Below are 27,524 nucleotides of genomic sequence, written 5' to 3'. Positions count from 1 at the left end.
GCAGTTTTTGGCAAAGAATGGTAATTGGTGGTTAGCAAGCCGTTTGGGGAAGTAATCATGGAAATGACTAAAATTTATTTTAAAGGATTTGCTAATGGGAAAGTATATTTCTGAGCTGGCACAAGGATATGAACATTTGTGAAAAAGTTAGGGCAAAGTTAATGGAGGAGAGCTTAGAGTAAATATTTTGAAGAAAACACTGTTTGGAGGAGGTAGCTTTTTGTATTACAATCTCCATTTTATTCAACCTCCAGGAAAGGTCATTGATTTAATCAAAAGCTTTTTTCCTTTGGTTAGACTCCCAAATGTACATACCATCAAGATCTGGTGCACAGAAATAATTTGAAGCAAATCTTCTAAAAAAGGTTTTGAAGATGCTTGCCAGTAGAACATTGTGCCTCACAGCTATAATATCAGAAAAAGCCATTCAATTTAAATTAATATATTTGGCCAGACAGCTATATTAAAATTCTTGTTGTTTTTTCTGTTATAATGGTAGCCTGTGGTATGACTAGCCCTCTTCAAAAATCTGTATAGTTATTGCCTTTCTCTTGCCTAGGGTGCATCATATGTTTTTGATTTTGATGAGCTGCATTGCACTACCTCATTAAAACAAACACTTATGCAAAACAAAAGGCTGTGTATCACAGCACAGGGTATGTAAGCCAGCTTTGAAGACTGCAGTGTTTCAAAAGCATGTTTCAAAGGAGAACTTCCGTCGACCCAGCTACACTTGTGTTTAACATTTGTGGATGATGTCAGACACATTCGGTACCTTCTTAGCCCTTGCAAACAAGGAGGCTTCAAAAGTGATACTAGCTGCAGCTGAAATGCATGCAAGTGCAGGGCTTCCTTGCTGGTGGAAGGGGAAGGTAGGACTTCCTCCCCACGTGCATGTCTTCTCTCAGCCAGACAGAGCAGCAGCCGTACCCCGAAGATGGCTCGGTGCGCTGTGCCGGCACTGCTGGACAGCTCCGCTTCTCCTCCGGGGACACCCGCCCGAGGACAACCCTTCCCTCCTCCCAAAGGACTCCCCACCTTTTGCAGATGTCTCCTTTCAGTGAGACACCGTTTCCAGAGCATCTTTTTAGGGAATCAGGAGGACTGTATTCAGTATGATTTTTTTTTTTTTCTGGTTAACTTTCAGTGACTGCTTTCAGCTGAGATTATTTTTTGCCTTTAAAAATGGCTGGCTCCCTCCCACTGGAGAGGAGCGTTCACGTAAAGGGAGCTTTGGATAAACAGCTTAAATGCAGACATTGCAGATGTCTGAAGTTAGGTGAGATGAAGCTTACCAAAAAAGCTGAGATATGTGACTTTTCTGTGTATACATTTTTTTGGTGGCTTGTTTAAAAAAACTCAAGTGCCAAGGTTGATGTTTTTCATCCAAATCTCTCAAGCTGTTTACAAGACAAATTACAACATCGCTACTACTAGCTTAAAGTTTATATCAGCTAGATTTTGGGAGGTCATCAAGATGTTATAGAATCTCAGTGATTATTGTGGTTTTGTGTAATGTATTCCTCATGCTAATGCTTTTTTCATTGTGTGTCAAAATACTTAAGATTAATGCAGGCGTTGATGCAAATATTTGCATACTTTAAAAAATGTTCACTGTTTGGCATTTTTGACACTCCACAAGCTCATTTTTAACGACTTTTTTGGGGGATTCAGTAATCCCTGCTAGTAAAAAATTCAGTAGGATGTCCTACAAACTCCCTTAAAATGTAGCACCATTAGTTACTGTAATTGTAACTCAATACAGAAAAAGAATTACTAGGCTGTGTGCTACGTCATCCTTCTGAAGTAACTATTGCTAATCTATATATTCTACAGCTGTAAAGATTTACGTATTTTTAGTCTTCCATGTGGCACATTTTGAAGTCACTGACATGAAACTATGACAAGACGGTGGTGTTTTGGAAGCTAAGGATACAAGTGTCTTTCTACTGTGTCTTTATTCATGGAAGTTCTGTACTGAAAGATGACTTCAATGAAAAACAATTGAGCATTGCCAGATTTGTTTCTGGCCCTGTAGCTTAGATAGTTTTGGTTACTCATTCAGAAAATGTACTACAGGAAATGCAGCGAGAGGACTGGTCATACAGTTTGAGTATAAGTTTTTAAATCAATGTAGTGAATTCACAGCTTGTGAGCAAGTCACAGCCTGAATGCATTGATGCAATGTGTGAATTACTTCAAAGGCTGTACAATACATAGAAAATAATTCTATGTTCATGGACAACTATAGAAGAAAAAAGACAGTATTTACATCTTGAATAGTTTGTTAAAAAACATTCAAACATGTTGCCTTATTATGAAGAAACCTACTCACCAGTTATCTTGTCGTTTCCCTCTGGATGGCCCTACTGTCTCCTGTTTTTAACACATACATGTGGCCATTTTTTTTCAATGTACTAATTATGCTTAAAAGTGTGTATCGGGTCTGGCTGAGATGGAGTTAATTTTCCCCATAGCAGCCCTAATAGTGCTGTTCTTTGTATTGGTAGCTAGAAGGGTGTTAACACACCAGTGTTTCAGCTACTGCTGAGCAGTGCTCGCACAGCATCAAGGCTCTCTCTCCAACGTTGCCCCCTCACCAGTAGGCTGGGGTGTGGGCAAGATCTTGGTAGGGGACATAGCCAGGACAGCTGACCCAGACTGACCAAAGGGATATTCCATACCATATGATGTCTGTTCAGCAATAAAAGCTAAGAGAAAGGAGGGGGGGGGCAGGGCATTTGTTATCATGACATTTGTCTTTTGGAGCAACTGCTACACATACTGAAGCCCTACTTCCCAGGAAGTGGCTGGACGTCGCCTGCTGATGGGAAGTAGAGAACAGATCTTTTGTTTTCCTCTGCTTCTGTGTGTGACCTTTGCTTTTGCATTATTAAACTGCCTTTATCTTGACCATGAGTTTTTTCCATCTTATTTTCTCCCCCCCCACCCCCTCCTGTCCTGCTGAGGAAGGGAGTGATAGAGCGGCTTGGTGGTCACCTGGCATCCAGCCAAGGTCAACCCACCACGAAGTGATTATTTCATTTTCTTTTACAAAGCTAGCAATTTGATTTCAAAAAACTACATACTATTATCTAGCATTAAACTCTGCCAAAATAAAATGGCAAAAAGTGATAGAGTTCATAACCAGTAAAAGTATATACATATAGCTAAAAAAAGATGGTGAGGGTTAAATCCTGTCTCCAGTGAAGCCAGGGGAGTTTTGTCACTGTCTTCCTTAGAGCCTGCACTTCATCCTAGCTACTCATAACACTTTTCATATTTGATAGGGAACAATTTAAAGTGATAAATAGCAGCCAGAATGCATGTGTGTGTGAGGGAGAAGATTTAAAAACAGCCTCAGTGTTGAAAGTAAACTTCTGGCAGTTTTGAAATTTTTGGCCTACCAGGCTAAATCTGAGTTTAAGCAGGGGATACATTTCTGCTTATGCTAGCTATCTGAAAGCTCTAGGGTAGTCAGACTGGCTCCCTCTGAAGACAGTGGAGTCCTTCTGGAGTCATCTTCCTAAGATGTTAAGTTCAGGCTGCCCAGATCCAAAAAAAATGACAAGGGCCACCAAGCCATGTAACCAACCTTCATTCAGAAAATGAAGTTATTTCTATTTACGTGCCTATATATTGGTTTAAGATCTAGTTTCAGGTAGAAAAAAATGCCTCACACTACTCTGAAGAAAAATTTACACTATGAAATATGAACTTTTTCTTCATTTCCTATTGGTAGAAACTTTACTGTGAAGTCCTGATCCTGGAGGCACATCCGCAATGGCTAATTCTCTGTCCATGTAGAGCTGGCTACAAAATTTCATCTTTGAGACTCAGTACCCATTGATGCTGATCACTGCTGCAAGGTGCACTGAGAATGGTTAAATCCAGCCTTCCGGCTCCATAAACCCTGCACAAGAGAGTGGATCAGTCTCATTGGGAGGGAAAACATTTCCCCTGCCACCCTGCCTTGCTCTCCACCACATCCTAAGCTTTCCTGTGACCCTCTGGTTTGAGCAATGTCCTGGGGAGGGTAAGATACATGTTTAAATGCCCTCATGTTAAAGAACACCGAGCAATCCAGGCCTGCTGGGAGAGTATTTTCCCCACCCTTAAACGATATGAGAGAGGAGGAGCTGTTCAAAGTTAGGCAACTTCTCCCAGAAGAAACACTTCTGCTTTAGACCAGCCTGGGTACGGGGTCCTCTGCCCAGAGCGGGGCAGTCGCCCCCCAGCACCACTGCTTCCCTGTTCTCCTGCAACGGGACTGTTACGTGCCCAGCTCCACTTCTTCACATCAGCTTTTTGCACCCAAGAGGGTGGCCTTTGGAGTTAAAAGTGTTTGGTCAGAGGCAGCCTTGGGATGGTTCCCCTGGGCTGTGGTCACACAATGGGCCCTGTGCTGTGCTGGTGCTGAGCTCCCCTGCGGGTGCGTGGAGGCGATGCTTATGTGGGTCACAACCCGGTCAGCTCCCCTGCTCCTTACCTAGGGCAGGCACAGGCTTGGCAGCCTCTCCAGGGACCTCTGGTTTTGGTCACTTTGTGGTTGCATCCCAAAAGTACAAAGATTAGCCAGTGTGCAAGAAAGCGGACTGGAAATACTACAGTAAGTTGTATGTGATTGTCTTTTCTTGTCAAATGTCACTATACTTAAATTAAGAATTGTGAAGTTATGTTACATCTTTTTTATTTTCTTGATAGGTTTCCAAGGTAATTCTTCTACATTACTTCAATTTTATTCCGTTCAGAGAACAGAACTCCTCAAAGTGGGGAAGTATAACATTTTGTATTGCTTTCCTGGCAATGTGTTCAGTGATATATAGCTTAAAAATGGCAATATTCATATACACAGTCCCTTCTAAATGATTTATCATTTTTTGCTTCTTCAAAAAAAACCCCAACCCTAACAGAAAGATATTTCTTATGGAGTTTTGTTTTCAAATGTAAATATACAGAATTGGATACAGAATTAAATTTAATTTAATACAAAATCAAATACCTTTTAATGCTTCAGAGTAATACAGCCAACAGACTATTTGAAAATGGATTGTTGATTTGCTACCTGAATATGAAAATCATTAAAAATGGATGTTGACATAAATGAAAGTTATGTAATTACAGATTCCTTCCCTTCTTTTAAGCACTTCTCCTCACAAAAAAAGTTTCTCATGCTCCTGTCAGTGAAATATTTCAGGAAACTCCCTCATAGCTTTTCTCTGGAGGAGGGAGGAAGATGACGTGCAATAGGTTATGCCTACATATGTGAAGCTGATCTTTGTCTCCCACCTCCAAGTAAATTTTTATCCAAAATTGTTTGCCTGTCACAGAGGAAATAATGGTTTCAAGTTATAGCCACATGCAGAGCAAGACAGATAGAAGAGATGCAACCCCCTGTCAAGCCTGTCAGATGTCTGGCTCTAGAAAGACTTTTCCTGTGCCTGCCATGCCAAAAACACTAACATTAACAGTGCTGCTATTACAGCCAGCATTTCCAAGACTGCCTTCTCATTAAAGTCTATCTATCTATCTCATTCGAAACAATATAAATGTTCTATATCTAAACCACATGAAAGTATGCAACAGTGGGGCTAGGCGTTATCTGAACCTCACCCAGCAGAAAGCCAGCCTGGTTTGCTCATCAAGATCACCAGCAGTATCTAGTAAAGCATCTGAAATCACAAGCCCACGGTCCAGTTTCGTGGAAAAAATGGTGTCAGACACATGCTCTCTTCTACACAACTCCACCCATAATGTCATGGCCCTCATTTTTACTGTATTTTTCAGCAAAGCCCAGCTGATGCTGTGGGAAGTCCTGCATTACCAGATCCCAGGGTTCACATTAAACCCGTCTTGGAGAGCCCCTAGTTAAGGCATGTACCTATAAGATCATAAGAATTTGCACATCTTAAAGACAAAACCCATTACTTTGGAGTTGTCGTTTCATTTCTTCAGTGTGAGATTTCCCTCTGATGAAGAGCGCTGCGTTTGCAAGGGCAATGCATGCCAGGCCAGATCCTATGGCTCTGACTCAAGCAAACACCCCACAGATTTTAAGAGGGGCTTTTGAATCCATGAGAAGAGAGTTTCCTTTCAAAAACTTTCACAGGGATAATCTCTAATTTTATTTGTCTTAAGTGATGGCAGAAAGCTATGATTTCTAGCTTTAGGCACTCAAGATGGCCTTGTATTGTTTACCTCAGGAATTTTACCTGGTGTGTGTTTGTTTTTAACTTATGCATCCACCTTGCAGCCTGTGTTACCTGATTAATTTACCCTCATAACAGACGCATGAAGTGGGAAAATACTGCTGCCTCCTTTGTTGCTGGTGAGATGCTATCTCCCCGCTGCACAGCAGGAGACTGAAGCAGAGGGAGACCTCATGCCATGCTCAGGATCGAGCAGGCAACTGGTAGAGCTGCCCAATCTGTCTGAAGATCAACAAACAGAGGCCACCTGGGTCGTTACCTCCACCTGGTGTTGGCTATAAGGACAAGCCAAGGATAAGGCTGTTTTTTCTTCCCATCATTCTGAAGTGAGAAGGGTGCAGGGCCTGCATTGACTGCAGTTTATTGCCCTGCAAAAGGCTTGGGGAGATCAGCGAGCAGCGAGGACCAGGGAGGGGCAGTGCTGGTGTCCCCTCCAGACAACGCTGGACACTTCCTCTGACAGCTCCTTCAATATTTACAAAGTGGGAAATCAGACAGAAGTGGCTTTTGTATAATCAAGGCTTCAGAGAGTGAAAAGTACTCAGGGCCAGTTTTGCCATGGGTAGAAATCACGGCAACTTTGCAGACACCAGCGAAGCCAAAACATTAATTTACTCATACTGAGGACCTGGCCTTCCGTGACCAACGTCATCAAAAATATTGACGTTTTGCAAAATGGTCCTAGTTTTTCAGAAGTGCTGCAGACTCCAGTTACCACTGAACGGTTGCCATGTTTTACTCCAGCACTGGCTCCACTTCAGCGATGAGTGAAGTGACTCCTATAAAAATCGTTTGAAAGGCACTCAGGGATTCCTTCATGATAAAAGCTGCAGTCATTCACCATATGGTGCAAATAGCCGGGAATGCTGTGCCTTCTTGTCAGCAAAAGCTAAAATCTGCAAGAGGCACAGGGATCCTAGCTGGGAATGATACCATCAACTTGGGTAACAGGGTTGTATGTTTGAACCTATTTTAAAAGAACCTCGTTCTGGGGCAGGGAAAGAATAAAGATTAGTGTGTATTTAATTTTTAGGCAGAGCCAAGCAGACACAAAGCATTAAAGCAAAATATTTCACCAAACTCCTAAAGACACAGGATTAAATATACTTTTAAAATTATGTGTAATCCTACAAGTGTTGGTGAAAAGAAAATTAACATACAAAAGTCAGTTACGAAACTTTAAAAAGTCACAGTCTTATGAGACCATGAACCACTTTTGCCCTCCTACCCCCCACAGAAATGATAAAAAAATTAATTTAGTAATTTATAAATCCAAATTGCCAATCCCTGTACCTCTGATACCTTTAATTGGGTACTAAAACTACCCAAGATAGCAGTTTGAAACATATTTGGTAGAACTTTTTTTCCATCTAATCCATTGTTACAAAGTTGGCATGTGATTTTTATTTTAAAAGTTTAAGGAGAGTCTTCAAGCCTGTGAATGCACCTTTCCACTACAGAATCAAGAAGCAGCAATGTATGCAAATCCTTTAGCGAGATTATCTTTACCTTACCTTAGCTGCCCAAAAGTTCGACATCTAGACTAAAAGAGTTGCCTAGGCTCCTTTGAAATCTATTTTTAAATGGGATTAAATACCTTCTGGATATGCCTCTATTTCCATTAGCTCTGAAGATAGGTTTAGCTTTCAGACAAGTAAAGTTAGGTGAGATGAATCTTGACCCTAGTGACATAAAGTAACGAAGACATGGCATGTAAGTCAGAGGAGGGTTTCATAGACCTTACCTACAGGACATCAGGAAGACAGAAATAATGGGAGATGGTAAGGCAGAAAACACTTCCTACAAAATGCATGGTACTGGGCAGCCAGTGCCAGCCACACTAGCTCCCTGATCTGAGGGAACTCAAAGAGCACTGGGATCTCACTGACATAAGTGAGAATTGGACTTGGCATCCTTTGCATGAACTGATACTAATGCAAACTCTGAAAGAAGTATGTGGCAACTGCTTTACGTAGTTTCCCAAGTAAAGATGTATCTGGAAGCATGGGAGAGCTGAGGAAACTGTAAATAGGAATTGGGTCATCCACATTACAATTTTAAATTCAGCTCAGGTCAGGAACAACCAGAAGTCGTGACCAGCAGACAGGTGGTTATTTAGTGGTGGTTTTAATCCAGGTCCCTAAAAACAAGACATTGACCACACCTCAGGTTACACCCATGCATGGCTATTAACCTTGGCAGGCTCCTCTGGAAAGGAGAAGGCTTCCTAGAGGGACGGAGACCAAACTATTCTCTCATCTTGCAAGTGAATGTTCGAGGCCATGCCTGAAGGCACTGACGTGACCGGAAGGGTGCTCATCTGTCTTCCTCCTGCTCCGTACCGTTCTCCCGGTCAAAATGGGTCGCCAGTCATCAGGGCCCACAGTCCCTTCCCAGTGCCCAGTCCTCATGCAAATGCAGACCTGATGCCCGAGTAGAAACTTCACAGAATAATACAGCATCTTGCAGGGGCCACAGATAACCTTGAGGCTCACTACAAGCATTTTTCCAAGGACACCACTTGACAATATGGCCGGGCCTTTTGTGTTATAATCTCAGAACAAGTGAGATTTCCTTGGCCAAGGGAGAGTTATAGAGTGGGTTTCTAATATGTCACTGAGCACCAACTCTTCTGTATTTCTTTTTCATATTCCATTTCTCTATTCCTGAAATCACTGACCTTCTCGCACTTCTCTTAATACAAGTTGAAAAATGAACATTTTTATACTGCAAGAGACAGTAAATGTAAGACAGCTAAAAATATTTTATACAGGTATCTCAAAAAAATACACTGATACCAAACTCCATATCAAAACCAACAGCAGCAGCAGCACTAAGAATGATTCTGTGGAGAAGCAGTGCCAGGACACACATTAACCCTGTATCCACCCCAGCCACCACGCTCAGTCACAAGCACAGAGGCCCATCATAGCAGCTACAACAGCTGATTATGGTATTAATTACCATCACTGCCATTTGTCAGCCACTGCACCACGTGGATCACTGGTTGGTCCGGACAGAATACACGTGTACCAGAAGCTCAGGACTTTCTGCAGAATAACTTTAAGAAAGTTATCAAAGAGGAACAGTTGTCATAGGATGCAGGTTCATATTTCACCATAAATTAGAAACTGATAAGCAAAGAGTAGGAGACCCGTTTTCAGCATGGAAGAAGATTAATGCAGCGTGTCTCAGAAGCAGTATTCCGTATATTTAATTGCAGTGATAGTTATTCAATGGCATATATTTTTTTCCTACCTACTTTACTCTTTCATATGCATTTTCATATTGATTTGTCATAGCACAGTGCTTTCTACTTGGCTTGGTGAAATATTCCGTATTTCCTTCAGCTTGTCTTGAATAACCTAAAAAATACACGAACATGCGTATCATCTCCAATCTGATTGGGCCTCACTTCCTGTTTTCCAGCTCATGTATTAAACAACGCCAGATTTAGGATGCAATTTGAGACACTCTGCTGCTGCTCTTGGGTGCCAGGCTGAAAACTGAATGTTTACTATTATTTTCTTATTTTCTCTTTCCTATCCATTTTTAATAGGTGACTGAATGTCACTTTTTCCCTTGACAAGAAAGCTCCTTGAGCTTTTAAAAAAAAAATTAACCTGTTCTTCCAAATCCGCTTTTTTGTGCGTTCTAAAAATTGTGGTACAACAAAGACTCCAAATTTTCCTTTGGAAAATACATCCCACTTCATCTCTTCCATATAATTGATGTAGGAGGTGTACTTATAACTTCACCATTGTTATTTGCAACTAGTTAGGTGTTATTTTTGCCCTGCAGTAAGGCTTGGAGGTGCTTCCCAGCACCGCTCTAATGTTTGTTTTTAAAAGTAAGTACAAAGACTGTCATTCCTAAGTTCTCTGCTTCCCTTGAGTCCCTACATTTCTGTTGTGAGCAGCTCGGGCACTTCATTCTTCAGGCTTTTCACAACTCCTGGATTAATACCATCAGGTCTGGGTAACTTGTTGCTATTTAATTTATCAGTTTGTTCCAGCACCTCGTCTGTTGATCCTGGCAATGGAAGCAAAATGCTTTAAGGGCGCCTCTGGAGCAGATATCTAAAGCAAGTCACACACACATCCCTAAAAAAATCCTCACTCCAGCAGCCAGAATTACAGATTACAGCCTGGTTCATGGACACAAGCCACACCAAACCAAACGGGAGATTCAAATAACTCAGGTCTTTCTGCTGCTGAACGTATGGTACCACGTCAAACCTCTTTATAATTAGCACAATCTATAACAGATTTTTTTTTTCCCCAAATGGCAAACATTCATGTGCTTTATTCGGCTAAGGTGGTTGCTGGTCTGCTCCCAGCTGTGGGTGTGTGTGCACGCATGCACACGTATTGCAGCAGCTGCCCTGAGGACAACATGCTACAGCTGAAAGATGAACCTGACCCACAATGCAGATGAACACTCGGTGACATCATTACCGTCACTATGTGGGTATCATCCCAAAAGTGCCTACCTCAGATAACACGCACATTAATTCAACCACAAAGCATTGGGCTCAGTGCAGCAATTACTCAACAAGCTCCTGCCACCTGGGCAGACCAGCTGGCCACGCATGCCACCTCCTTGCCCAAAAACCGTGGCAGCAAGGGCAAACCGAGGAACTGGCTGCGCTTGGGCACCTCTCTGTTTACACGAAGACCAAGAGCAGCCAGGAGACAGACAAACCAGGGGGAGCTGACCTGCCGGTGGCCCCCTCGCCCTTCTCCCCCCACCCCAGTGTTATTAGGGCTGCAATGGGATCCATGTGTGATCGCCGGCCGGCCCACATGTGCGGCGCGCTTCCCGCGCTCCCAGCCCTGCCAGGGCTGGGGTTTTAAATGACAGCATTATATTTATATATCTGCTGCCAGAGGCCCGCAAAGCTTTGCTAATTCTGGACACCTGCAAGGTCCGTGAAGCAGGCAGCCAGCCGGCACTGGGGCAAGAGGCGGCTCCAGGGAGGAAAAGCGTCTGGAGGAGGGAACAGCAGCACCGGCCCCCAGGAGGTGAGTGCCAGGAGCAAGGGGAGCTGCTCTCTTCATTTGCTTTGGAGCACACCCTGATGTTTTTCAAGACCAGACCCAAACCTCATTACTTTTGGGGTTTGTTTGAGTTAGCCACGGCTGCGTGAACCGGTCCTCGCTCCCACGGCAGGGGGCTGTGGGTAACCCCGGCGGAGGGGCAGAGCCCAGGCACAACCTGGTGACCAACCCCCAGGCTGCACAAAAACTGTTTGCTGGCTCCCTTCCACTTTGAGTGCATTAAATCAAAGATAGCCAAACAAAGGTGGGGGAGGATCAAATCTGTGCTGAAGCAAACAAACAAAAACGCTTTCTCCAAAGCCCGCCTGATAGATTCAATATGACTGGTTTTTGGAGGCTATCTATCATTTTTGTTTGGCATTAATATAAATCAAATAATCCCTTGATCCCAAGAAGGCACTGAGGAGACTCAGTCAAGCCTCCAGAAGGGATGTGCTCCTTAACTTGGAAAGTTGGCAGATGATTTAATTTTGTTAGCAAATTTGACAGTGCCATAGGAATTTTCCAAAATCAAAGAGCCCTTTCATAGGCTTCTCTACCCAATACTCAATCCAGTGTCTAAGAATAACATTCAGCCCTCATTAATTAATGATATCAGTCCGAATAATGTCAGATTGCCTCAGAGACCTTGCAGGGATGGATGAATCACACCCTGCCGGCTCCAAGGCTCTCACTCTCACAAACTGCAGTGTGCAATGATGGGCTGCTTCGCCTTGAAAGCTCTCACCCACGGAGCCCCGGCAGCTCTCAGCCCAGCCCCGTCTGAGGCGTGCGCTCAACGCTGGGGCAGACTGAGAGGTTAATGGGTGTCTGAGATAACGCTCACCTCCTCGAGGCCCCACAGGGCAGGGGCAGGCAGCCACGGACACCTTCCCCCCCTCTCCCGGGGCAAGAGGGGATGCTGAATCCAAACAGTGCGGCTGCCAAGCAGGGTGAGCTAGCGAGCCGTCAGCATCACGCCAGTGTGCCTCTGCTGTGCGCAGCACCGAAGCTGGCCCATCCTCGGCTAGCTTGGTTATCTCTGCCAGGCACTCAGAGCTACACCCTCGCTGTATCAGGAAGGAAAATATTTTTTTTTTCACTCCAGTTAGGTGGTGCTGCACCTCCCCATGTACTTTGTGTGACAGATGCAAGAATGAACTGCAGAGGTCCACTAACTTTTGAGATTCACAGCAGAGTCAAGATCATATCCAACGGTGAAATGCAACAAAGAAATCTACATCTGCGAGTCTGGCTTTCACCAAAACTACAAACTGAGGTTTCTCACAAGACCTACTCAGCTGATACTATTCCAATATGGGAAAAGATACACCAGCTGTCTCTATAAATTTACAATTTTACTGAAGCCATAATCATGTATGAAAACATCCAGACTGCTTCCAAAGTGCACTGTACTAATATTGATATAAAATTGCCTTGTTTCTATTTGCAACATAATCACAAATCCACTCTTCAAGTTTTCACTTATCTACATTCTGCCTTCTGCGACAGCTGAAAGCAGTGACTCCCTATCAGTCATGAATATGAGGTTTAGTAACATTTGCATATTACCATCTTTTTACATAAATGTTGCATTCCTGAGGCCTCACGAAAAACTTACAGGCAAGAACAATAACCGCATTGTTTAACACATGCAAATAAATATTTATTCACAGATGCTCTCCCTTTCCCCTTGTGATGACCATGGCTGGTCAGGCATGCACATCGTCTCCTATCACCGCACCCTAGCTTCCCATCGGACGCCCTGATCCTGCCACGCGTGGGCAAGATCAGCACACGGCTGAGCCGAGCTCAACATAAACACCAGCTCAGCAGAAATACACATGCGGTGTTCGTTGTGGGATCCCGGTCACAGAGGCAAAGTGTCAGAGAGACAAAGCTGGGACTTGTCTTTTTGTGCAGTGTTTGTTTATATGCTGCACACGTTATGCCCAGTAACATGAAGCCATCAGTTTTAAGTTACAAATATACCATAAATGCCATAAGTAATTTATTTTTCTGCTGCGCCTGGGAAAGTAGATTTGGGATTTTTAAAAAATCTTATTTGATGCTGATGTATTCTGATTGCCACTGCAAATATATATGTGTTTATTATTCATAAGCACCATTTTGATGTGATGGCCAAAGCTCTCAAAGGGTTAGATGCTGAGGGGTGGGGCCTTGAGAAAGGCCCATCGGACTTTGGGACCCCCTCCACAAACAATTCTCAGTTCAGTAGGACTGGCTGAAGAACAATTTTAATGTGCTGTTTACTCTAAGGCATCTTGGTTCTAAAAGCGATTGACAAGTTTCACAGACATACGCTTGTGTTTGGAACAGGCACTGCCAAATAAGCCTGTAAAAAGCATTAAATCTAGAATTTGTTATTTTACTAAAGCATTCTGAAAAATTACACTAGTGATTGCATTTGAAAAATCGTGGTAACATTAATTTCACCACTGAAATATGATTTCTTTTAAAAGCCTTTTCCTTCGTGGTCCTTGCCGTAGGATCCACCCCAACATCTGGATAACAGAATCCAGGCTGACAGACTAATGCACATGTGGAGGAGTGTGTCTGCTACTTTGCTGCTTCTCAGGACAGACACATTGTCTCCCTCTCCTTCTCCCTGTCCCCTCCTTTTCTTTCCCCTTTTTTTTTTCTTCCTTTAATAAGACTGCACATGTCTTCCAGCTCTCTGCTGCGAATGTGACCAGTATGCGGTATTGCCTTGCATCGACACAGAACGTCTGGCTTAGGTGATACCAAGCGGTTACTGCCCTGGCTTTGAATGCTTGCTAGGTTATTAACCGGCACATCTGGCTCTCTCCCTAGGAGGGTGAGTTCTGCAGTGCCCCAGGAATTTCTTTCATACACCACTTTTATTAGCTTTTCAAAAGAATACGGATTACCACTGGAAAGGAAGACTTAGGTCATTTGCAAACATATTGGTCCCCAACCTGTTTACCATGTTCAAAAAGCAACAATAACCGAAACTCATTATTTGATTTTCAGAATTAATATTTCCTCATTTTAGCACAGTCCTACTGTTCTTGTATTTGAAAGATCTGCTTTACTGAAAAAATGGCTGGTGATTTGTGATAGGTAGAAGTAAAAAAAACACTTCAGAAAGCCACAAAGATAACTTAGTTTAGAAATAAACCTCCCAAAACATTAATTTCTAATCCTACTTTTCCTGTGGACCTCACTCCATCATCACAGGAGGGAAAAGAAAAGTGTTTCAGGCTTAATCAAAAGAAAGAAGTGCATGTGTAGCTCCAGAGAGCAAATTTATCTCCTTTGCCCACATGTGGAAGTTACACAGGACGTGAAGTTTGAATGCAAGAGTTATATTACTATAATTTCCCATCTGGACATCCCTATTTCAGTAATGTCAGAGTGGCCTTTTCTGGTTTTGTTTATGTCACTTCCGAAGCAGTTTAAGACAACTGGGAAAACTACTTTGTTTTCTTACTGAAAAAAGATCCACGTGGGGGAGTTACAGAGGTAGCTCTCCAGGGCTTTCCTTCTACCTGCCTAGCAAAGTCCAACACTCCTGACCAAAGCTCTCTTGAAGCAAGCCCGGCAAAAAGCTGCCTGCCCACCTAGCTAGCTGCCTGCCTGCCTGCCTACCGACCCACCTGGAACTCCACCTTCCCAGGAGGAACCTTCCTCTTCATGCACCACCTGCAACTGCTGAGCACACTTCAAGTGCAGCTAATATTCTCCATGCAGAGCTAAGCAAATACAGAAAAAGACAGTTTGCTCGACTTGCTAATCAATCTCTTTTGAAGTCGTGTGAGGCCAGATTTTCGGAAGCTGTCGGCACTCACCAGCTTCCATTGTTCCAAGTGGGAGTTGTTTGGCACTCACAGCTTTTGAAGGGCCAGTATTTCATGTAGGTGTCTAAATGGGAGCTCTGCTCTCCACTAACCTTTTGCAATTGCTTTTGGCTAGACTGATCATCCAGAAATATCACATTGCAAAGAGGAACATGTAAGACCTCACAGAAAGCATATTTTAAAACTACGCATAAATAGCCCATACTCCTCCAGCCAGGAAAAAGAAACAACATTCTGTGATTTCCCCAACCAAGGGGGACAGCCAGGCAAAAAGTTCACAAACTTCAGTAAATTCATACAATGAAAACAAAAACAAAACAAAAATTCCTAATTATGTAAATGAAAACAGTGAATTTTTTCGAGAATGTCACAATCTTACTTGGAGATTTCTGCCAAAGAGAACAAGAAATTAAGTCCATCAGATAAAATCCTGATTTCTTTAGAACAATATCAAAACAAAAGAGATGTCTAGTCAAAACTCTAAGCCATAAATTCTAGTATCAAATAAATTACAGCCAACAGAACATAAAGATCTTCTCACCTCCTCAGGTCTGAATCTTCTGAAAAGCCCACTTTAGCAGCATTAGACTTGGCATTATTCAGTCAGCTTCAGTGTTACAAATGACCACAACTCATTTGGTCCACTAAAGTTCATGGAAATCCTTACAGGGTTTTTTGTTGCACTTGCCTATAAATTGCATTGTCTTCTTAAGGCTTCCTGTCCTGCAAACAGAGGCACTAGCACAGAGATTCAACTGAGATTGTTTTCCCCCTCTTCTGCTGCTTTTATTTAACACACACACAAAAAAAAAAAAAAAAAAGGAGAGAGAACTGGTAGAAGTTCCTTACAGGAGTTGGAAGAGGACATCTGCAGGCAATTTAAGATGAGGGTTTGTTTCTGTGTCAGCTGGCAACCCCTGGATAACTCTGTCATGTAACTTATATGCTAAAACATGATGTAGGACAACCAGTGAGACGGGTAAATATGGCAGCACATCAGTTTTATTTGATTAAGATTTACACTTTTTCAAAGGGAGCATCCCTGCCATAAACTACGAAAACAACTACAACCCTGCAGCCGAGAGAACGTCCCACCCTGCTGCACCCCAACAGCACTGATCTTCATCAAACCCACCTTCCTCTGCAGCCCACGACAGTCTCCCTTCCTTCCAACGCAATTCAAAGAGCAACAAAAAATAGTTTTTTTCAGATGAGGAGGGGTATTTCTCCATTCCTTTCGTGGGGAGCCATCCCTCACAGCAGCCCTCTCTTGATCCGGTAAGGATCCAGCTTATCCTCCTTTCCAGGCGACGGCAGCAGAATGTGGAAGGGCTCAGGCAAGCACAAGGCCGAGCCTGAAATTTGTGCCTCAGTTCACTGCTTCCTGCCGATTTTGAAAGGCTGCTCAGGAACATAGACTGGTATCTAAAGAGAGCTCTGGAGATAACCCAGCTCACAAAGTTCCCCCACTCCATGTGTTTAACTTCCTCCCAATTAGAGGAATCTGGTCAAGTGAGGAAGTGAGGAATGCTCATCTATTCTGGTTCCACTTCTGTTCTTGCATCAGATCTTATGTATTTTGACATTTATAGCCATGCATTTGAACTGAGGCACTGATTAGATTCAATTGTTAAAATTACCTTCCTCCCCCTTCCTCTTTGTATGCATGCTTTGGTTTGAATTATTAGCAATTTAAAAATCAATCTTGCAGTTAAATGTTTAATGATATAATTGCTTCTGTTGCCTAAATTTGTTTAGTTTGTGCTTTATTAGCATGTAATAACTGAAAGTATATTTTCCTCTGTCTGAGTTAATAATGTCTCTGCGATGGCTCATGGGCCATTAGCCGACTGGCTGCAGTTCTGGGACAACTCGGAGAGAACTGGAAAGATTTTCTGAAGCTGTAACTAAGGAGTAGGTGGCTTCCTTTAGTTTCTCTAACTGAATTAATTTGAATTCTCAGTTGGCCTCCACTTCAAGTTTTAAACATGTTTTTGTTCATTCTGAGTTCATTTTGAGGGCCTCTTAGTGTAAATGCTGGGCAGGGAAGCCCTGCTGTCCCAGACCTGGACACGTGTGCCAGCTGGGTCCGTGCCACGCAGCACGCTGTGCTCTGCAGCCCCTGTCCCCACATCTTCTCTGTGGAGAGGTCCTACAGGAGGGCCCTACTGGTCCTACCTGCTCACCTACACAGGTTCCTTTGCAAGGAAGCTTGGAGGCTGGGAGGAAGGTGGCTTAGCCTGTCTCCTGCTGACAAGGCACCAAGGACTGTGCCCCAAGTGTCTTCAGACATCACCTGCAGTTCTGCTGTGCAAATCTCCACCCTGCCCTGACATCCAGACTCAGGTTTGGGACATGGCTGCTCCTGCGCAGCCTGCCATCTACTCCCTGCTTTCCAAAGGACTACTACACTTGTATAAAATGTCATCTTGATGTGATTATATTGCTTTTGGATTTGGAGCTAGCTTGTTTGGAAAAGGCTTGGGTGTATCCCTAGTTCTGTATTACACATTGAGGATACGCCATGTAAGATGGGATTCAGTCCATCTAATCAAGAGCCACCTACAAGTCCCCCTGTGCTTAATGCAACTACTCGAGAGCCTCTGTGTAAACAGCGGAAAGACACAGGCACTTCCCAAGGAACAGGTTGCCCAGAGAAGTTATAGATGCTCCATCTCTGGAAGTGTTCAAGGCGAGGTTGGATGGGGCTTTGAGCAACCTGCTCTAGTGGAAGGTGTCCCTGCCCATGGCAGAGGGGTTGGAACTAGATGATCTTTAAGGTCTCTTCCAACCCAAACCATTCTATGATTCTATGATTCTATGAATTCACCCCTTCCTAATTTAGGTCTCTCCCCATTCTCTAAAGAGGGGACCCAGAAACTGCTTAGACTAAATACCAACCAAAAGCAGCTAAAGTTAGGTGAGCGTCTCGTCCAGCACGTCCTCAGGCTCTCCCTGATCATTCGCCATTTTAAAGTTATCCCATCTTACTCTATTTTTCCTCCCCAGAGGGCACGAAGCGAGTGTTACTGTTCACAATGCCAGGCCCTGTGACAGAGCAGAAAACATACAACACGGAGGTAAAAAGGGTTACATGTTTGGGAACAAAGCTCCCTCTCCTATTCCCAGCTGTTCCCTTAGGGGCAGTGGCAACAACATCTGGTGCGCGTTCAGATTTCTGATGCAGTGAGATGACCATTGATTTAAGCCAACGTACCGCAATATGCTCCTTCTGACACCTATCCGAGAAGCGCAGGCAGTGCTCAGCCAGAGGGCTGGCCGTGCTGGACACAGGATTTCTCACATTTGCAGAATTCCTCTCACGTTATTCACTGCCCTGACATCTGCCAGGTTCCTGGGTTCCTGGAAAATCTCTATATATGACCAAGGCAGTATGGACAAATAATTATGTCAGCTCATCCTGGAAGACTCACAGCACACCACAGATTTATCTACCTACTTTTGAGCGCTACTTTGCTGAATTTGAAATAGCAGGTTACAGTGTCCTACCAAACTTTTGCTGCTCTGCAAGGAGGTGATAATGACTGCCAGCGAGTTTATCTTTGATCCAAGGTAATCACAGACAATATGAAATATATAATGCACATGCCAAACACTCTTTTCAGGCCTCAGCAGCAGAAGAAATTGATCCCTTTCATGTCACCAAAAAACACGGGAAGCAACAGAAGTACTGGCCTAGGTATGTAGGGGACGTAATACAGTAAAACTCACCCACATTAGTTGAATTTAACCGTGTTGTAAATCTGGAGGGTAACATTTGGGTTTTGCAGGTTATTAGGCAGCAAAAAGCTGTATTTCTGAGCAGGACCTGGTCGTGAAGGGAGCACACTGTACAGCCTGTTGGGTACAGGGCTCACTGGCAAGACAGACATGGCAATTTAGGGGGACAGCAGTGGTCCTGTCATCCTTTCTGTTCTTCTAGGGCAAAAAGGACAGGATGCACATTTTCAATAAAAAACCCAAAATTGTACCAAGAATACACCTATAGTATAGAAACAGTTTCTCTTTCTAAGGAAACATGCCTAGAAATACCCAAATACTGGCTACTGGCTTGAGCCAAGGAAGAAATATTTTTCACAGCAAAAATTTGAATTGGCTTGGGAAAGAACACTGAGAGTCTCAAAATGTCCTACAGAATAACGGGCAAAGACTTAGGGCAAACGATAAAATAGCAAGTTGGTGGAAGGTATCTAATCAAACGCCCATAACTGTTTATGAGGTAATGTCTGTATTAATAATCTAAAGAAGGTGATTAAACAGCACATCAGTAAAAGATATTACACCCTAAAGTCAACTTTGGGACACCAACAGGACTGCTGAAATAGTCCAAGAGAGTCTTGAGGAGATTAGAACATGGGTAGGAAATAATGAAGTAAGATCTTAGATTTAAGGAGGATGGTTGTCAGTATGAGTATGCAATATGAGATCCAAATGAAGGGGGGAGGGGAAGAGAGAGAGAGGAGGGAGAGTGAGAGAGAGAAGAGATTAGATTTTTAGCATCATGTGCAGAGGAAACACATCACCAAGCCCAAGGGAAGTATCTTGCCCTGTCTGTGGGCTGCAGGAGCAACAGCCCTTGGAGTATGCCTTCCAGCTCTACGAGGTGTTACCAGAAGGATAATAACGTGGTGATTCGTGACCAAGCGACAAGTATAGCTGACAGCAGGGCTGGATGCAGCTGCAGTGGTGATGGGGGGGAAGGCTGCCTGGCCCCCATCACCTGAAACGGACTGTGACCAGAACTAATGCAGACAGGCTGTGGGATGCCTGGCAACCTCCCCTGAGGTCTCCCTATAAATCTCCCTCTTTACGAAGGTGAGGAGGAGCAAAAGCAGTGTGAAATTAAAGGAGTTTGGATCTGTAGAGAGCAGATATACAACGGTTGGTCAAAGAGTGGAGTGGAGTGACTGCATATGAGGAATGCATATGATAATGTTATCATATCATGCTTCATGATAATGAGTCATGGGCAGTAGTCTCTCAAGAAAGGTTAAAGATGACCCATTGCTTGGGATATTTGTGGCCAGATGAAGGTAAAATGCAAATCCAATGTACATTAAATAGTAATCTCGGACTCACTGGGCGATAATCTCTGCACATCTTTAGCATTTGCACTGTATATTTGTGTAAGGATAGTCCTGGGCAGGTGGTTTCTGTAACCACTTGTCAAGCAAAGAGGAGACTGTCATTACCGCCTCTCAGAGTCCCAAGGCTGCCCAAGCACCATGCTGGTGGAGCCCCCCAAGGCAGACTTTCTTGCACCCCTTCCCTTCAGTGCTCTCACTGCGGCCGCACGCAAAAGGCATGGCCTTGGAGCCGTGAAACACAGCACAGACACTTGGTCTAGTGGAGTTGCTGGCCTGGTCTGCCAGGATGGCCAGGACTTAAGAAGGAGGAGACATCTACTTTGGCAGTGGGCTTGAGAGACATTTACAGGCAGCAAAACAAGCCTGCGATATTGGAGCCCTCCATCCCACTCCAGGCTCTAGAGGGGAGGAAGAGGAAGGGGAGGAATCTTTTTTTCCCAGCTTCCCCAAAGCCTTTTTGTCCCCTTTTTGTCCTTGTCCCAGTCTGTCTTGTTTGTCCTTCCCAACTTCTTCTCGTAACTTCTCCCCACCCTCAGCTTGCCACCCTAGCTCTAGTTTCCAGGACCATTCATTTTATGATTTCTACCCATCAGCAGTAGAAATTTCCAGACTTTTAACCGCCTGGCAGACTGCAGAAACGAGATTTGAACACATCTGACTCCACATAACAAAGAGTTAGTGTAAAGCATATATATCAGCCAGAGCATTGAAAATGCATTTGGTACTCTTTAGTTTGCTCTTTTCTGCTTATGAAAAAGATAATTTTTGTTTAAAAATGGCCTCACTTAAGGAATTATCCATGCCATTAGTCCCCAGAACAATAGAGATGAAAGTCTCTAGACCATCCCCTATCAAAATAACATACTTTTCTTTGAACATGTCATTAACACTGTTTTCCATCTGGTTGTTGGCAGCAATCTTGGATTTGCTCCGAATTGCTGAAAGTTCATCAATTATAGTACACAGAAGCCATTATCTCTCTTTTGCTTTAGCAAGGAGGTATTTGCTCAGGCAGAGAGAAGGAGGTAGAGTTCAAGAGAAAAGAAATTTAAAAAAAAAAAAGAAAAAAGAAACATTTACTTATGTAAACTCTACGGCAATCATTTGGTTACAATCCAGAATTCAAAACTTCTGAGAAGTAAATCACAGTTTCTGCATATAAAGATATCCTAGCTTTCAAATACAGTAGTGATTCTGGCATTATTACAGATAACTGATGTATGCTAACAGAGGATGGAAATAACGCACCAGATTTTAAGCCTGGCACTTTGGGGGCTTGGTGAATGAGCGCTGGTACGGAGGAGTGTCACTCACATTCATGATAACTCTGTTCTTTTATTTTATGGGAACACAGAGTAAACCATGGCTATCGTTCAAACAAGATTTCGCAACTGTGATCCAACTAGCATAATTAGTAAGAAGCATAGTGAAATTGAAACAGTGGTGTTACCCTGTCAGTACAAAAGCAGGGGAAAAGCTTTTAAAGTTTTGCCAGAATAATGAATGAAGTACACAGTGAGGGGTAAGCAAAGGGGATGGGACTTACAGCTACTCAGCAACGGCAGCTTCGGGGACTGCTGATACCGATGCTTTTTTATATCTGTCACCGAGGGACATTTGTAACCCACGAGAGGAGAGCCTGCATGCAGCAGTTATCCCGGAGCAGCTGTCAGGCAGCAAGTTTGCAGCCCAGATAACCCACAGGAGGTTGTTCACCTCTGTGCGCTGGGGCTAAAGGCACCATCTCACAGCTAGAGGCCATTGCAGGCAGTATGTCCATGGGGTCATCACCAATTCATACCTGTGGGAGGTTTGGCTCATTAGCCATCAACTATCTGGAGCAGTTATTCCATATTTTCTGGAGGGGATGGGAGTATGTTATCAAATTGACTCCAGTGGTGACATACTGTGATACAGTAGTATTACATACTCCATATGGATCGCCTGCTCAACTATGCTGCAATGTGTCTGCCATTAGCTTACTTCACATGTGACTTTGGGCAAAGCTCTTTGTATCTTTGGCTCAGATTTCCACGCTCTCACTCTTAGCTGAGCTGCCCAAATATCATTTTATAAGCAATGAAAGAAGTGCTTTAGCAATGCAAAGAATCCACAAAGACTAGGCTCCTAGCTTAGTCAAGACCCTAAAAAGAGGTGGAAGGAAAAGCCTGGCTTTATCCTCCTTATCCTGGAGGATAATAGTAATTCTATCCTCCTTCCCTTCTTGTTTCCCTTGCCCATTCAGGCAGAGACTGTATTGTGCATACAAAACTCCCCGCATAATGAAGTCTTGGATCCTATCTAGAGACTCTACAATTCCAGGAAAAATAACAGATTATATCAGACCCAGAATATGCTCCTCAATGAATAATACCAGTTAAAAAAATCAGATTTAACCATAACACAACAGATTAGGTACATCCAGCAGCATCTCTACACTGCCACAATTTGAAATCCAACATATTCTTTGGCCAACAAAGGAGCTGTGGGATCAGGTTTTGTAATACTTCCAATGACATTATGGGATGCTGTGCATGGACATGTGCATATGCCACCTAATTCACAGCCTAGGTACATAAATGCTAAATTCAGGAGTAATTTTCAGAAACAGCTATGGAGTAATTCTTCTATTTCTTCTGAGAAACCAGCTGTTCCTTCATTGCAATATTAGGTACAGCTTTCAGATTTGGTAACCTCAGTTTGATAGATTCAGAGGCAACAACCTCTAGTTACATCCACAGAACAAACGAGGTTGTACGGACACAGACCAGCTGAATTTGGCTCAAAGTGTTTGATGCCCTTTGAGAATTTTTATAAAAAATGTCCTCTCTGATTAAGCTATTTGGGATGTAAAGTTTCCCCGTTTTTCAACTTCTACAAGGCAAAAGGCGGCTATGCAATCCACAAGCACCTCTGTTCAGGTGCTGCCATTCACCTCTCTCTTCAGTCATCCCAGATCTCAAAATCATCACCAAGGAACAGAAAAATCAGGCCACCTAAATATACACAGACCAAATCTTCCACCGGCATAAATCAGCCTTGATTCAATGAAAACTATACCCATTTACCCCCTGGGAGGTCAGAGTCCATTCCTGATTAATGCAGTAATTTCTTTACCTACAACCCATACCCTGGACTCTTCCTCTTTCAGTGAGTGCCAAAGGAACAGCAGTATTTTTCCCTGAGAATTGGTTCCACAAAATCCCCTCACAGCGATGGCACAAGCTAAGTAAAGTCAAACAAGCATTTGATCTTTGCAAATGAGCCTTCTGAAAGCAAAATTTAACCCTTAAAAAGATAAAAGGTTTATTCAATGGTCACTATTCACAAAGCATACATCACTAAAAACAAAACATGCAAATCTCAGGTAGCATTTGCACAGTGTTTCTGTGACTACTGTTATAAGAACTGGAGTTTAATGAATAACAGAACAACAAAAAAATCACATTAAAACATGTGTGTAAGTGACAGTCTTGCCCATACAAAGCGACAACTTAGCCACCGACTTCTTGAAAATATCTCTAACCTTTCTTTTCAGTTTGATGAGATATAACTCTTCTGAAGTTGTTTTATTTAATACCAGTCTAAGCAACTAGATCTTTAGGTACCTCCTAAATGACAAACTACCTCAAGCAAAACAGTTCAGACGGACAAGTAAAGGCTCAGCTTCCTGGTGAAAACCGTATTCAGCACATTCATGCAACAGAAAGATAGCAAAAATGGTGCGTTTTCTAGAAAAGACCCTTAGTGTACATAGAATAAGAGATCCACTTCTGCTGTGTTTGAAAACTTCTATTGGTGACAAAAGGACTTTGATCCCCTGACACCATTGACAAAAATCTTCCTTAATATTATGATTAACATCAAAAATTTTATAGCACCCCACTAAGATGACAGCCCCTTTCAGTGGCATGGACAGGGTGAGAGGTGAGGACAGAGCTGGTTGCAAAGAGTCCCGTCTACAAACTCCTCTCCAGTGTGCAGACTCGTTAGAGAAAACCTATTCTGGAAGAGTGAGGGAATACACAAACCTTGGTATAAATGTGAGCGCCATGTACCCAAGTCCTTTCAACTATCAAAAAACTGCCCAAATGACTGTCCAAAAGTAATTTCTTCATTCTAATTAGGGATACTGGATAGCAAGAAATCATTTGTCTTGCTTTAAATCAAATAAACACTTATTTTCTTAAAAGTTTGCCACGAATCCAAACTAATGGTACTATTTTAAGCCTTTAGCAATAGCAAACCTTACTAAACTAGGGCGCTGATCCTACAAACCACTGGGCACACACTCAACTTTATCGATGTGAGTAGTCTTACTTATTTCAGCCCTCTCACAGGCACTAAACGTGTGTGGAACCGCTCAAAGATCAGGGTCAAAATTCCCCATATTTTACTGAACTGGAACTAGAAGTCCGAACATATACATCCTTCTTCTTGTCCACATCAAACGTTTCTTTCCTTTATGCTTGAGCAAAACACAAGGCTGTGACTCAGGTGACACTAGGTATTAGGGAGCAACAGGAACACAGGTTCACCATATCAATTATGGATGCTTCATTCAAGCTGAAAAATGTAAAGCTTAATCTTTAGTAGCTATGGAATGAAGCTGCCCAAACAAAAAGAGGACACACACATTAAGACTTTCAAAACATTCCCAAAATTGGACAAGATCTGCCTGGGTGTTGGAATCCGGCTCTTACCATTTCTCATTCAGGAATGGAGCACAAGAGCTGTGAGATTGGTTACATTTTCTCCTGGTAGCGGGAAAGGCAGACTTTAAAATAGCACACACAGAAACTCACATAATGCAAACGAAATCACCCTTTCTGCAAAAAAGATGTCTCTAAATATTCATATTGCCGTATTCATTTATCTTTCGCATTAATTTTCTGAACGTGTTCAGGCAGAAAACGTAAATCTTAAAATCTGACAAATCTTAGTAATTCAGACACTTCCTAGAAAGTGATCTTCAAAGTTACAGCGCTAAATGTGCAGGAATGAGGCTGTGTCTGCTTATTCAAGAAAATAAAAGAAACAACACCATGTGACCTACCTGACAGAGTACAGTTAACTAAACAAAACCGTATCAGGGATGACTGTAATGAACCCAATTTGTCCCTTCTACCTCACCACAGCAATGACAGATAGAAAAGACCATCACACCAAATAGTCTTTCCCACGTCCCATGCGCTATACTTTCTCATGACTTATTTTTAAGAATGTACCTTTAAAGTCTAAATGAACAAAGCATCCCTGGCAGCTTTCTGAAGAATGTGTTTAGACCAAAGCAGACCCTAATGACATAAACAGAAATGTGAAGGATTTGACGTCTAGTTGGCTAGCTTTCCTATCCCAAACACAGTATTAAAGTAATTGCCTTCCTCACACCCTTTTTCAATGTAACAGCAACTTCTGCGTGCTGTTCTGCTGAAAATAGGCTCCTACAGGTTCCCTTGAACACATAATTACAGAGATTTTTATGCAGCTCTCTTTTACTTGCTGTAATAAGATGCATGCATACCCAGCCTTGCCCTCTCAAACTCTAACTCCCATGGTTAAAAAAATCTGCTTCAGATACCAGCTTTGGCAGAAAGCATGAAACTGAGTTCTTCTTAATGTTATTTCTGGCGCTGCGGACACTTAAACAGCATGAAGAGGTACTAAATCCCCTTAGAATTTTTGAAGTCTTACTGGTTGAAATCCAGGTGACGAGACATGTTGAGGCGAGACTGCTTATGGTGGGGGTGTTTTTCTGCTCTTTTCATAAAAACAACTGAGGACCAGAAAACTGTTGAAGTGCTGGGTTTTGGAAAACTTGGAGGGAGGGAAGGGACGAGCTCTCACACTACTGCCAGTCGCTCTAGTACCTAAACACAATCCAAAAATGCTGTAGGGAGCTATATAGAGAGCTTCTTTCATTCGCTGCCTCTTAACGGGAAAAGTGAGTTGTTTAAAATAATATTTCATTTTTATTCAGTTAAAAATAAGTTGAAAAATGAAGCTGTTCTATAGAGAGCTGCTGACTGGTAGATAGCAGGCAACTGAGAAGAAACTCCATGAAAGAAGTTGTAGAAAATGTAACTTCAAGGAAAGACATAAAGACAGACAGACAGAAAGGCAGTCAGAAAGAATAAAAGAAAACTTTTCACTTAAAGCCTGCTTAGCATGGCTGATCTATTTCTTTGATTACAGCAATCTTATTACACCAGCAATATTTTCAGACAGCAAAATCCATGTGAACGATAAGTATGCAATTTCATCATGTTATTTGTATATAAGGATCAGCAGGCTTTTCCCACCTAAGACACTGCTATACAAGTATATTTTTATTTTGCAAGAGGATTACTGTTCTTCTCTAGAAGCAGCCAGGAAACCATTTCCAAACAAAACCTCTAGATGATGAAATAGTGAGGCAGAAATAGAGTATCCCCCAAACCAGTCAGTTTGTGAGGCTCAGATGCTGTTGTTTACGTGCAATGCCCCAAAATGTCTTGTTCTTAGCAACACATCATCAGCTACGCCTGCTAAGTCTAGCAGATTCCTAGTCTTCAGTGAAGAAGGATATGAAAGACACAGTAACAACAGTAATAGTAATAATAACAATAAAGTAAAAACAGTACAATAGCTTTTGAAATGTAGCAAAACAATGTTGTTGTTAAGGCAATAGCACAGTTCAATGTCTACACTCCTATGACTTACATAAAACTATGCACTGAATCTTTTCAACGGGATGTTTCTTTGGTTTTGAATTTTTGCATTATGCTCATTTTCCTTCTCCAGTTGAACTTAATGTTTGCCACTGGCTTTCATGGAGCAGAACTGGGGACATATGAATTCAGTTTTTTTCAAGTCGGTGTATTTTATCAAGCATACCAAATATTAAAGGATGATCAACGGGTTTTAATCTTAGAAAAAGTTATCCTCAAAATATCCACATCCTTCAGAGCACATCAGTACAAGTGTCAGCAACAAAGACTGCAGGACTGACTCAGACAATAGCATATAAATATTGAGGAATAAAAGAGCCAGTGTTGTGCAGTAGCACAATTTATAAACATGCAAGAAAACCTGCAGTATGTATACATAATCTTTAATTTTATCACTCTCAAAACATCTGAGGACTCACAATAAACAGGAAACTAACCTTGATGTGAGCTGCTGGATCTGGGACAGTCTGAATCATGTCCTTTAACAGGCCAGCGTGTTTACCAGGAGCTCAGATCCCAAGGCAGCTGCATAACCAAAGAAACAAAAGTCATATGATTGTATTTTAAAAGTTTATTTTCAATAGAAATCTCTTATCTTTTTATAGACTGATGAGCA

General features: G+C 42.6%; 1 protein-coding gene across 1 annotated transcript in view; it reads right to left on the bottom strand.

Annotated features, from left to right (window-relative positions):
* The window catches only part of ERG (ETS transcription factor ERG), a 147,820-nt gene that overhangs the window by 81,591 nt on the left and 38,705 nt on the right, over positions 1-27,524 (bottom strand). The window contains exon 2 of the mRNA XM_050903843.1: positions 27,346-27,433. Within this exon, the coding sequence (XP_050759800.1) occupies positions 27,346-27,384 (39 nt within the window). The 5' untranslated portion in view covers positions 27,385-27,433. The remainder of the gene's footprint in view (positions 1-27,345; positions 27,434-27,524) is intronic.

Source organism: Gymnogyps californianus, chromosome 1, assembly GCF_018139145.2.
Source record: "Gymnogyps californianus isolate 813 chromosome 1, ASM1813914v2, whole genome shotgun sequence".
In the NCBI taxonomy this organism is placed as follows: Eukaryota; Metazoa; Chordata; class Aves; order Accipitriformes; family Cathartidae; genus Gymnogyps; species Gymnogyps californianus.
This window is presented reverse-complemented; position numbering and strand designations above follow the sequence as displayed.